General features: G+C 42.7%; 1 protein-coding gene across 12 annotated transcripts in view; it reads right to left on the bottom strand.

Moving 5' to 3' along the window:
• WDR20 (WD repeat domain 20) overlaps positions 1–12153 on the bottom strand; it is a 67378-nt gene extending 55225 nt beyond the window's left edge. For 9 of the 12 annotated variants that reach the window (XM_036842996.1, XM_036842998.1, XM_036842999.1 and 6 more), the window contains exon 1: positions 11865–12144. In XM_036842996.1, the coding sequence (XP_036698891.1) occupies positions 11865–12113 (249 nt within the window). In that variant the 5' untranslated portion in view covers positions 12114–12144. Of the gene's footprint in view, positions 1–11864 lie in introns of all 12 variants that reach the window. The other 3 variants (XM_036842990.1, XM_036842991.1, XM_036842988.1) reach the window with 2 other exon arrangements.
• Positions 12154–13978: the final 1825 nt, after the last annotated feature.

Genomic DNA, 13978 nt, shown 5'->3' with positions numbered 1-13978 from the left:
TACGAAACGATTCATAGAAAAAGAAATACATTTCAGTCTTAATATATAGAAAGATGCGCAACCTCACTTGGTACAAGGAAAAAACAAACTTATACTAATTTCTCACCTATCAGATCAAATGCAAAAGTTGGTGACACACTGTTGGTGAGGCGGTGGCTGTGATGCAACACAAATTAGTACAACCCCTCCCTGTGGAGGGCAGTTTGATGACATCTATTGAAAACATATATGCATTTACCCTTTGACTCAGCAGTATCTCCTCTGGAAATACGTACTACAGATATACCTGCCGCTGTGCAAAATAATATATACGCAAAGTTATTCACTGCAGCATTATTTGTAATTTAAAAAATATTAACAGTCGAGAGTCATCTGGTTAAATAAATTATGGTACATCCACAGCATGGAGTATAAAGCAATTATAAGAAAGAGGGAAGAAGCTCTCTGTTTACTAATATGGAAAATCTTCAGTATATACCATTAAGCAGAAGAAAACAAGATGCAAAATACCATACACAGTATGCTCCTTCAATTCCTTCAAATCTCTGCTCAAATATCATCTTATTCTTACAATAAGAGAAGGATGAGTCAGAAACAAATAAAATGACTATAGGGAGAGGAAGGGAACTGAGTGAGGGGTCGGACAGAAACGGAAACTAGAGGTCTCTGAATATTACCTTGTTTTATAGTTCCGATGTTAGAGCCACATAAATGTTTTACAGAATTAAAACACACAAAAAATGCATTTTTGACAGCTTTATAAAGGTATAATGATATACAAAGAACTGCACATGTTAAATGTGTACGATGTGATGAGCCTGGACATATGCAAGCACCCATGACACCATGACCACAATCGAGGTAACAAACATACCTAACACCTCTCAAAGTTCCCTTGTGTCCCTTCATTTTTGTCTTTGTTTTTTGTAGTAAGAACACTTAATATGAGATCTACCCTCTTAACACATTTTGACGTACACATCCTGTACTGCCAACTACAGGCAGTATGCTATACCGCAGATCTCTAGAACTCATGCATCCAGCGTAACTGAAACTTACACAAAATTAAACTCTAAAAAGATCTCTCACGTACTAAAACTGGATTACAGTAACAGTTGCACGACTCGGTAAATTTACTAAAAAAAAAAAAATGAATTGGACACTTACAATAGAGGGCAGGAAGGTACAATAATTTGACTGGATTAAGTCTGAAGAGGCGGTAAAAGAGAGAAAGCTGTAAAGACCACCGCCTCTCCAACTTTAGTGAGCACATGAGTCAGCTGGGGACCCTCCTAGAAGGTGGATTTGGATTCAGTAAGTCTGGAGTGGGGCCCAATTCTGAACTTCCAACAAGCTCCCAGGTGACGACGCTGATGGTGCTTGTCTGTGGACCACACTTCGAAGGGTCCAGACAACTAGAGGAGCTTTGCTCTAAGCAGCTGCTGAGAAATGGGGCAGTAGCTGCCCCAGGCAAAGGACCTGTAGGGAGTGGGTGGGGGCCAGAAAAGGGTTCTCCCCTTCTTTCTTAAGATGGAGGGAATAACAACATGATTGCTGTAAAATTTGATTCAGTCAGGGCTAGAACAGAGTGTGTGTGCAAAGGAAGTTAAAGCGATTAGCCACAGCATTTAAGACAGCAGTGTGCTGGAGAGAGCAGTGGGTGGCAGGAGAACTGAAGGAAAGTGATGAGGGTCCAATGACAGGTGGTGGTGACACAATCTGATAGCTTGAGTCCTGAAAGAGGATAATACACTAGGAATCTTGAAGGAGGATAATACACTAACATAGTACATCACCTCAGAAGTAGTACCAAAAGAAAGAAAATACATTAAAAAAAATCATACTGAAAGTTTTAGAAGCTAGGATATAGCCAACAGTTAAACGATCACCACTAAGGAAGATAATCTTATCCTCCCAAGACTGGCACAAGCTTCCGCCCTCACAGAGCGGCTCACAACTTTCAGGAGGAGCCATCAAATGCCACAGCCTTAGGCCTTGGGCTTCCAGTTCCCTGGTTCGGAATCCTCTCCCCCTCAGTGCACCCACCCATAAGAATTCAGTTCAAATGTCACCTTGTTAAAACCTAAGTTGCCACTGCGTTTGAGACAAACAAACATTACAATGTAATCAATCATCTGAACCAAAAGGAACACAGAGTCAATCTGGTAGAGTAGTTCTTGTATTTCTCCCTCTGTTTAGCACAGCAAGGGCAAAGAATGATGAGGAGGAAAACGAAAGGAAGCACATGGCACAACCAACTCAGAATTCTACATATTCAACTGCTTTGGAAAATATTACACCACCACAAGCACCACAAAGACCTCTCCAGGGAGCTAAAAGTTTCACCTGACAGAAGAAACCAGCTACCCTCCTCGCATTCCATCACACACATGACACTAAAGAAGGTAAGCCAAGACATCTAATCAGGGTGCTGAAACTTTCTGTGCATGGACTCCTTCTCAAAATAACGTTTTTAAATACAAAAGATTACAAAGGAGATCAATTATATTAAAATACAGTTGTACTGGGGCTTCCCTGGTGGCGCAGTGGTTGAGAATCTGCCTGCTAATGCAGGGGACACGGGTTCGAGCCCTGGTCTGGGAAGATCCCACATGCCACGGAGCAGCTGGGCCCGTGAGCCACAACTACTGAGCCTGCGCGTCTGGAGCCTGTGCCCCGCAACGGGAGGGGCCGCGATAGTGAAAGGCCCGCGCACCGCGATGAAGAGTGGCCCCCACTTGCCTCAACTAGAGAAAGCCCTCGCATGAACCGAAGACCCAACACAGCCAAAAATAAAATAAAATAAATAAATAAAGTAGCTATAAAAAAGAAAAGTGCTTTTAAAAAAAAAATACAGTTGTACTACATTAAACAAATTTAGGATTTTTTAAAGTTTATTTCACATTGAATAACAGGCTCTAGCAGCAGATCCACTAACTACTGTAATTTCAAAGCAGTGATGAGTACAAATGATATTTGATATGTCTGCAACAACCATAATGTGATATGCAAACATCTGTGATTTTCACTGGTAATAAAGTCACAGGTCTGTTACTACTGTGATTTGTTGCCTATATTCATAATTGAAGAACATGTTAAAATTCAGTTAGAAGTTCAGTTAAAAATAAGGATGTAAAATATTTCTTTCCATCTAGGTTGACATACCTCCTAAATTCCAATCAGATTAAGAAGTCCTAGGGAATTCCCCAGCGGTCCAGTGGTTAGGACTCGGTGCTCTCACTGTGGAGGGCCTGGGTTCAATCCCTGGTCAGGGAACTAAGATCCCACAAGCCGCATGGTGTGGCAAAAAAAAAAAAAGCCCTAAGAAGTGAATACTGTCTAAAATAGCAGACACCGTACATCTCACCACTATTTACTCATCCATCTTACCACTAGATTGTAGTCACCTTAGGCCAGGGACTGTCTTATTTGTCTTTGGGCCTATAGGTCCAATAAACGTTAGGTGGATGGACAAGCCATTCATTATCCTACTGGACTGTGAGCTCCCTGACGGCAGAGATTCTGTCTCAACAACAATATAGAGCAGGCACTCGGATCTTGATAGAATAAATGAGTGTGTGGATATCTTGTCTCCTTGGTTAGAAGATAATCCTCTTAAGGTCAGGGATAATGACTTATACTTCTTTGATTTCCCATAGTCTAGTATACTGCTTTTCACATAAAACCACTCAAATATCTATTAAATGAAGCATTAAGACATGTCAGAGGGCTTCCCTGGTGGCACAGCGGTTGAGAATCTGCCTGCCAGTGCAGGGGACACGGGTTCGAGCCCTGGTCTGGGAAGATCCCACATGCCGCGGAGCAACTAGGCCCGTGAGCCACAATTACTGAGCCTGCGCGCCTGGAGCCTGTGCTCTGCAACAAGAGAGGCCGCGATAGTGAGAGGTCCGCGTACCGCGATGAAGAGTGGCCCCCACTTGCCACAACTAGAGAAAGCCCTCGCACAGAAACGAAGACCCAACACAGCCAAAAATAAATAAATAAATAAAATTAAAAAAAAAAAAAAAAAAAGACATGTCAGAGCCTCTGAAACAAAGCTCAAAGTAAGCAGAGAATGAGCACCTGTACCAGTTTTGCTGCAGCAGGAAAACAAAAAAACACACACAGCCCAACAGTGAGCCGGCTGTGAACCAACCAAAGGAGAAACAGCTTAAGGTCACAGGGATAACCTACAATGTGGTTACTTGAAAATACATTAAAATATTCCTATTCTTACTTTAAAATACAAAAACCTTAAAAATTCCTTCCTCGTGAATGGTTCTTGCTTCTTTCTCATAAAATCTACAGTTTCAAGTACATTTTCCTACTGCTACAAAACAAGATAAAATGTAGCACAGACTGACTTGGCCTGTTTTTAGTACAATGTACCCTACTTTTAAAAATTCCATATTACAAAATAGAATTGACAATGCAAAACATTACTCAGTTTACAAATTACCAATTGGAAGAGAAGCTGTGAAGTTGAGAAAAATGCTAAAAGAGTCGGGGGGAGGGATAAATTGGAAGATTGGGACTGACATATACACACTACTATACATAAAACAGGACTTCCCTGGTGGCGCAGTGGTTAAGAATCCACCTGCCAATGCAGGGGACACGGGTTCGAGCCCTGGTCCAGGAAGATCCCACATGCTGTGGAGCAACTAAGCCCGTGTGCCACAACTACTTAGCCTGAGCTCTAGAGCCCGTGACCCACAACTACTGAGCCCACGCGCTGCAGCTACTGAAGCCCGCGTGCCTAGAACCCGTGCTGCGCAACAAGAGAAGCCACCGCAGTGAGAAGCCCGCACACCGCAACGAAGAGCAGCCCCTGTTCGCTGCAACTACAGAAAGCCCGCGCGCAGCAACGAAGACCCAACACAGCCAAAAATAAATAAATAAATAAATAAATCTATATTAAAAAAAAAAAGAAATACAAGGCTACCCATTTTGAAATTTACAAAAATGTGATCTGTACACAACATTTCGGGAAAAATCATCTATTTGAAATCCAACCCAAAATTCTTCCACTAGGCAGAGAAATACCTCTTCATTTCACCTTTACTCCTTAATTCCACCTGATGCCTATACTGCTTATGCCATGCGCTGAGCACACACCTTCTACTTTACCTTACAATTATCAAGACAAAAATACAAGCTCCTTACAGACAGGGAGTGTCTTAATTTACCCTCACATCACCCATAGCAGACAGTAGTAACTTGTATGTAACAATTCAGCAATAAACACTTGATGAATGAGGATTACTTTTTTCAAAGCAATATGCATCTTGCACTCTATTATGAAAAATAGATGCCAAATGTTCAGAGGATAACTTGTCATTGATATTCTGAATTATTAATGTCCTGAAAATTAAAACTGAGAATGTCTGCCAATTTATTTCTATTTTTGATATCTATTCCTAAATAAACAAATAGGACATTTCCTATTTCCGCACAAAGTAACCTAGCTGAAATATAAATAAAACTGTTCTCTAAGACATCAAATATCAGACTACAAAAATCTTTACATTTATTTTTATTAAAAAAAATTTTTTTTAATTAATTTATTTTATTTATATATTTTTGGCCACACTGGGTCTTCGTTGCTGCTCACGGGCTTTCCCTAGTTGCAGCGAGTGGGGGCTACTCTTCGTTGCAGTGCATGGGCTTCTCTTGTTGCGGAGCATGGGTTCTAGGCACGCGGGCTTCAGTAGTTGTGGCACACGGGCTCAGTAGTTGTGGCACGTGGGCTCTAGGGCACAGGCTCAGTAGCTGTGGCGCAAGGGCTTAGTTGCTCCGCAGCATGTGGGATCTTCCCGGACCAGGGCTTGAACCCGTGTCTCCTGCATTGGGAGGCGGATTCTTAACCACTGCACCACCAGGGAAGCCCTACATTTATTTTTAAAATAAGGTTCTTTAGGCATATAGCCAAACTAGTCAGTGACAAAATCCACTAACTATGTTTTGATTCTTGCTCAAGTTTTCTACCAGAGCACAATAAACAAATAAAGGCACCAGATGATTAACTCAATGTTAATAAATATAGGTGACAAGTCGCTTGAGGGCAAGACCTTGTCTATACCCAGCATCTAAAACATATCTAGTACCTCATATCTGGTAGGTGTGCCCCACAAATATTTGCTGAAAGAATGACACTCATGACTAGCTCATGGATCTCACTGACACACTCTGGGAGCTTCTTACCATTGCTTACATCCACCCATGGAGTCTCTCAAAATCTCATCACCATCCTCCTCTTCAAGGTCAAGAGAACCAAGGTATCATATGAAAGTTTCTCAAGCCTGCTTTAAGGGATAAATTAACATGCTTTTCCCTCAGTATAGAAGATGCTATAGTCAAATAACTAAATCTTTATATCAATACTTCAGAAGTCATTAAGTGGCCTTTAATGGGGAAAAACAAAAACAAAACATAACAGATTCCCATCCAATTCCACAAATGCCCTACTAAATTAAGTACAAAATTTCTTAAAGTAAATTTGATATAAAAAATTCTAGACTTCTAAGCCTTTTTCTAAATAATAAATGGAGAGCAGAGAGATGTGAAAATAACAAATGGGGAGAAGGGTGCGAACGTGATCCTCTCTGGAGCAATCCAGTATCTAAAACTAGTCTGTGGATAAAAACCTTTAAAAGGCATCTAGTTCCCCCTCCCACACAAAGCATGAATCCCTCAGTCACCAACAGGTAGTCCTGCAGTCTTTGATAAAGAGACAGAATATTTCCTATATGGAATGCTCATTCTCTCTCAAGTCAACCCATTACCCTCCTGGATAACTCCAGCTCTAAAAATATTCTAGCTGCTATTTCTTTTTTTAATTTTTATTTATTTACTTCTTGGCCGCATCTTGCGGCACGTGGGATCTTAGTTCCTAGACCAGGGATTGAACCCGCACCCCCTGCAGTGGAAGCGCGGAGTCTGCTTCCACCGGACCGCCAGGGAAGGCCCTTTAGCTGTTATTCTTAACTGAACTTCTGGCTCCAGCTTCATCTCAGCCTGGTGAGTACCCACGCTTTTTCTAGCATAAAGACCTAGAGTCACTATGTGTTCAACTTGCTTTCAAAACACACCTCACTCTTCCCAATTCCCATTCAGAGAAGCAGGAAAAGAATCCAAGACATGAAGACATCTCCCCAGTACAAAGATGAATTTTCATTTAAAAATTATTGAGCACAGAATTATACAACCTTAAGAGTTGAAAAGGCCTTGGACACCATCCAATTCTACCTTTCATCTATTGTAGGAATTGCTTCAATCTCTGGACATTTGTACAGAACACTTGTGGCCTAGAATGTTAAGATGGGGGGAAAAAAGTAAAAGCTCTTTGATTTGAATGTTAAGTAATTCTGAGTATAGCTTTAAAAAGTTGCTTGATTCAATTAAAAAAAAGGTGGGGCCATGGAGGGTTAAGTTAGGAGTTTGGGATTAGCAGATACAAACTACTATATATACAATAGATAAACAACAAGGTCCTACTGTATAGCACAGGGAACCATATTCAGTATCCTGTAATAAACCATAATGGGAAAGAATATGAAAAGGATATGTATATATACGTGTAACTGAATTACTCTGCTGTACACCAGAAACTAATGCATTATAAATCAACTATACTTCAATAAAACAATTTTTTTTAATTTGAAAAGTTGTTTGACAGTACATAGATCTGGTAGGTAACATGGTTTGATAGAAGTAGATCAAAAGTAATCCGCACCATTTGTCTACTTTCCACTACTTCACTGTCTCTTGCTACATAATTTCCCAGTTATAAGAAGCTAAATTTGTTACCAATAATTTTAAATCTCTTTTGGGAATTCCCTGGCAGTCCAGTGGTTAGGACTTTGTGCTTTCACTGCCAGGGGCCTGGGTTCAATCCCTGGTTGGGGAACTAAGATCCCATAAGCCATGCAGCGCAGCAAAAAAAAAAAATATTTTTTTTAAATTAAATAAAAATGTCTTTTAAAAGATGTGAGCTACTAAAAATACCTGTTACTTTTGGGCCCAAAATTGAACAGATTTTTAGCTCCTAAAGATCTTTTTAAAGTAAGACATAGATGGACAGAGACGCTTTATCCAGTCATTCACTCAACAAATTAACAGTAGGGGTCTACTCTATGCTGGATGCTGTGCTGGGCACTAGGAAGACAGAGAAAGCAGAAAAGACATCCTATTCTAAGGGAGCTTTGTTTACAGAAGAGACAGAGAATTACAAATTGAGAAAAGTGCTAGAAAGGCAAAGTACAGGATGCTATAAAAACGTGTAACAGGGAAAACTGATCTAGCCTGCGAATTCAAAGGACATGCTGAGGAAGTGATGTTTAAGCTTAGATCTGAATGGTGGCCATTTGCATTTATGTAAAAACAGATCTCCATAAAATGAAAGGGTTGGTACAATAAGCCCAGTACCTTTGGCATCTTTATCCTAAAACCACCTCTTTTTTAAAAAGAGGAAAGCAAAGTATGCTATAAAGAGATCTGAAAGCTAGTAGCTGAAAGTTCTTTGGGAGGCGGGGCAGTGTCTCACTCATCTTTGGTTACCCCACATCCCCTTGCCTAGTATAATTATTACCATAGTAGTCACTCAAATCTTTGCTGAAATGCTGAGTTCACCCTCCGTATTAAATCAATGTTCATATTATTTTTAGCTCAGCAAAACAAATTCACAAAACTAGATGTCCTCACACAAGAAACCCTACTCCGAACTTCAGTTTTGAAAAGAAGATGCGTGATGAATTGGGAGAGTGGGATTGACATATATACACTAATATGTATAAAATGGATAACTAATAAGAACCTCCTGTATAAAAAAATAAAATAAAATTCAAAAATTCAAAAAAAAAAAGAAAAAAAAAAAGAAAAAGAAAAGAAGATGTTTTCATCTACCTCACAGGATTGCAAGATTCAATGAGATAACACAGGGTAAAACGCTGGGGTAAATTCTGAAGTGCCTGGAGTATTCGGTTATCTGTGTAACCGAAAAGCTAGATCAGTCTCTTCTCACTAAGACAGTTCTTTAGATTCAGTTGTGCTTCTTTACCATGAATTCATTACCATGAGAAAGAAACTGCATCACAGGTTTGCACACGCTCTCTAGCCTTGGCTTTCTCTGAAGGGTGAGATTCCATAAACTGAAGGTGCCTTCTAGCTCTAGAAACTGACCTGTAAGTGTTTTAAAGGGACGAAGATTACACTCCTTAGCTTAGATTTTAAACTACCTCCTAAATCTGGGATTAAGAGATACAAATTATTATGTATAAGATAGATAAGCAACAAGGATATATTGCATAAAATGGGGAATTACAGCCATTATCTTATACATTTAATGGAGTATAATCTGTAAAAATACTGAATCATCATGCTGTACACCTGAAACTAATATCATATTGTAAATCAACTATACTTTAATAAAGTAATAAAAAGACCTAGTTTCCACTCATTTCACATGCAGATTTAAGTTGAATGTATTCATCCAATTTAAACCTTCTGAATGTTCTAAATAATCTGATTAATTGTTGTAAAACTTTATATGCCCCAAAGAAAAAAAATTTTTAAAGAGTCAAAACGACCAAATGTCAAAAACAGATTTATAACTCCTAACCCCAAAAAGTAAAATTTGGTTTTTCGATTAAGGAAAAGTATCTGCTCTGTTTTAAAATCAGAAAAAAAGTCACAAAAACAATCACTTGTATTCAGAAATAACAAAAAATAAATGCAAACTCATTCATGGAAACCGAATTTTTAAAAAAATTACAGTGGCTAGGAGACAGTTGAAACGTCCACCATATAATGCAAATGTATCTACAAGATACTACCACATGAAAATGAAACTTTACAAAAAAGTTAATGTGCTCAAGTAAATTATGCAGCTGAAGGCAAATCTACATGTTTAAGATTTGTCTTGTTTAAAATAATTTTTTGCTGTAGCTTTGAAAAGCTCTCCTAGTTTATCCTTCATTCAACAGTATCCCACTAAAAGAGGACACTATTATGATACTTCCAGGCAAGAGACATGTTTTTATGATGCAAACCAGAGCTACCAGATCCAGATAAGGTTTGCCACTAGAATGCTTCAGAAATAATATACTTTAATAGAAAACTTGTTTAAAAAGGTAACATCTACACTAGTAATCATTAATATATTTAGTTTTTATGCACTTTTAAATTTTTATGTAACTCCATTTAATAACTTAAAATTCTAAACTTGTTACCAGAGAAAAAGCTGATCCTTTCAGTCCTTGTATCAATGTCAAGATAGCAGCTCCTGTTTGACAGATGCTCTTAATGACTATTTTAACTATATTTTACATCTACTGAGTGTTTCGGGGCTTTAAAGTTCATTACAGTCATTATACTATTAATCACAACGGGTGTACCACAATATTCTCTTTCTAAAGAGCTGCAGATAGAAGTTAAGTAACTCTTACAAGGTCACGGAACAAGTCAGTGACAAAGTTGGGGATAGGACTAAAACTTCAGCTCCTAGACTACTAACTACTTCACACTTTTCCAATTCCGAAAAAGTAAAGTCAAGCGATTTACTTTCAGTAATTTATAACAAGATACCTCAAACACAGTAGTACACTTATCATAAACGCTAACAAAAAGACTCCCCTCGAACAAATGAGACAACTTGTTACATTTAGATACCACCGTCACATCCCTAGTTCTTGTAACTAAGCAAAAACCTACTGCTTCTGGATATAGTAAATCCTGGAAAATGTCCACCCTTCAATATATACAATTTATTTTCACACTAACTGACTATTTATAAATTAATCTGTTATCACCTTCTCCCACGCCCAGGTACTGTGGAGGGCAGTAATTTCCTCACTCTTCCAAGAGTCAACTCAAAGACCACATATCTCAGAAGTAAGCAGTTCTCAATGAGAACAAAGTTACGTAGCCAATGAAAGAACAGCTCTAATAAGTTGCTTCTTTTTAAGAGATATTTTTAAAGGATGATTACATGCTTGACAGCATTACTGTTAAATCGCCCGCCAAGAATAATGGTTCTTGTGATGTATCTTTTGAGGCATATCCCTCCCTGTTTCGGACACAGTCTTACTTGTTGGACAAGACTGATCTGGGCACGCTCACACACAACCCCTATGAACCAGCCCAGTCCACTGGAAACATCTTCTGGACCTCTTAACTGTAGTAGTACTCAGCCCTTCCCATACCTATAAGGGACAGGAGGACCCTCTTTAACAGTCTCTCAGGAGAAGGTTCCCTTCGAGGAGGCAGTGACAGCCGTCCTCCCTCGGATGTTTTTGGAAACAAAGTGTTAACACCAGAAGGAGAGGCTCCTAGGAAGTGTCAGTGTGGCAGCAGGTGGAGTAGCCCTTCGTGCCGAGCAGGTCCTTTCTGACCTAGTCTCAAGTCCTCCGCTTCCCAGCCCCGGTTCCGCCTTACAGATCTTCCCAAGCCGCCCCGCGTCCCTGGTCTCTAACCCAGAGCGAGACTCTCCACCCTCCTGGAAGGCGAGGCGGCCTCAGCAGACCAGACGGCCACCCCACCTCTTCCGGGGACTCGCAGGCCCGCTCCCGGGCCGTGTCAGAGCCTGACGGACCCGCAGGGGCGGCAGCCGGCCCTTTCTGGGGCCTCCCAGCCGGAGCCCCGCACCCCGCGGTCCCGTTCCACCGCCCCCCCCACGAAACACCACCGCCACCACCCTCCTCACTCCCGAATCCCCCTTCCTCAGGAGCACTCCAGTGGAGTTACCGGCCCACTCAAAAGTAAGAGCGACGGCCAGCCCATCGGTCACCCTGGCCCCCGCTGTCACCGCCCTGCTCCTGGCCTCTGCCCACGCCGCTGGCGAGCCCCGGTGACGCCCGGGTCGGTACCTTGCGGACCCCCTTGTAGATATAGAAGTAGAGCTCCCGGCCCACATTGAAGCAGAGGCGGTCGCCGTTGCCAGACTGGTCGTTGAGGTTTACGAAGGAGACGCGGACAGGGTTGGATCCCTGCGAGTTGAAGGGCACCCGGTTGGGCCGGCTGTACTCCGAGTGCGGCAGCAGCTTGTACAGACCTTCCCGGGTGGTGAATTGGGTCTTAATCTCGTTCATCTCCTTCCCTCCTCCCTCCGTCGCCATCTTGGAAAGCAGCGTTCATCCTGCCCTAAGTGCCCGGATCACGCCCACCGCGCAGGCGCCGTCCTGGGCTCTCGCCCTCCCCCCGCCCCTTCCTCCTGGCCCCTCCCACCCGCGAGCCGGCCCCGAGGAGGCCGGCGAGGAGAAGGGGCGGGCTTGTTTACGGCCCGACTGCGCAGGCGTGCTCACCTGGCGCGCTCCACGCTGCAGGGCGTCCGCAGGCTCCTCCCGCGGGCGGGGCCTCCGGGCCACCCCGTTGTGGCGCAGGTGTTGCTGTCCGGGGTCCGAGGGCGGCCTAGCGGTGCCGCCTACTCCGCCGCCCCGGCCGGGCTGAGCCGGCAAGGGGAAGCCGCGGCGGTGCTGCGGTCGGCGCCGCTGAAGGGAGCTCGCGGCGGCCTCCTCGGCTGCCTCGGGCCCTGTCCTGAGAGGTCCCGGGACCCCGAGGAGCGGAGGAGAGAGCCCTCTGTGCCGCCGCAGATTCGGGGTCAGCACGTGGGGTGCCGTGAACCGAGCGCTCAAGCCCCAGTGTTCCACCCGCAGGAGGGTGCGGGGGAGCTCCGAGTCCGGGAGAGGGCCGGTCCCCCTGTTCTGGGGTCTCCCCTCGGCCACCCCGCACAGTCGTCTGGATGCCCGGGTCAGGAAACCCCTGTGCACCTCCCCGAGTCAGTTTCCGAGAAGGTACTGAAGGACCTCAGTTTTCCGCTTCACCATGTTTTGTTTTGGTTTTTTTTTAAGGTGGGGTGGAGGGGAGAGGAGCGTATAGATACACAGCATCTGTGTTTGCAAGTCAAATATCTGAATACCTATCTGTAGTGAGCATTGGCTAATTTTAAGGAAAGCAGGTTGTGTTGGCGCTTCTGTTTCTTAAATTTGTCTCCACCAGGTGTTTAGAGAAGGGAGGGGTCGGGTCAGGTCGGGAAATGGCTTTGGGAACCAGAGACTGAATCTAAGCATGATTCACTTCTCTTGCTCAACAGTTTATGAAGAGCTCTTAGTAAAGTTGGAGGCTGTTTTTTTTGTTTGTTTGGTTTTTTTTAAGGCTCAAGTGGAATCTGCAGAATTGTTCACTAGGCATAGTTGTGTGGATATACTGTACTAGGTCTAGATTGTAAGGCAGAAAAACAAATTGTAAGGCCGGCACACGTGTTGCAGATTAAACAATCACCGTTTTGTAGCTGGGTTTCTTGGCATGTTGCAGTAGAATACGAAAGTTTCTAAAGTGACAGAAATATCCTGATAGAATTTCAGGTAGGGGTGGTGGGGAGCCAACATCTGTTACACGAAGAATGATTTATCCCTTTAAGTACAAATCATAGCTGGAGTGTCACAAAAGAAGTAGAGGGCGGTAGGTTCTAAAGAGGAGTCTGAATCCTAAACATCTTACATACATAAGCAGGTAATGACAGTGGAAACTGTGCCAATGATGTAATAATGCATTTGACAGTAACATCCTGTATCCTTTGTACATGCTGGCAAAAAAGCACTGGAGTAAATCCTACTTAAAGAATAGATACCTATGGGCTTCCCTGGTGGCGCAGTTGTTAAGAATCCGTCTGCCAATGCAGGGGATACGAGTTTGAGCCCTGCTCTGGGAAAATCCCACATGCCGCAGAGCAACTAAGCCCATGCACCACAACTACTGAGCCCACGTGCCACAACTACTGAGCCCGCGTGCCTAGAGCCCGTGCTCCGCAACAAGGAAACCACCACAATGACCAGCCTGCGCACCGCAACGAAGAGGAGCCCCGCCCGCAACTAGAGAAAGCCTGCGCGCATCAACGAAGACCCAACGCAGCCAAAATTAATACATAAATAAATTTTAAAAAAAGAATAGATACCTAAAACACCTAAAATTTTGTGTTACAATT

The sequence above is a fragment of the Balaenoptera musculus genome, chromosome 2, assembly GCF_009873245.2.
Source record: "Balaenoptera musculus isolate JJ_BM4_2016_0621 chromosome 2, mBalMus1.pri.v3, whole genome shotgun sequence".
NCBI lineage: Eukaryota > Metazoa > Chordata > Mammalia > Artiodactyla > Balaenopteridae > Balaenoptera > Balaenoptera musculus.
Note: the sequence above shows the minus strand (reverse complement) of the source record. Positions and strands in the feature narration are given on the sequence as shown.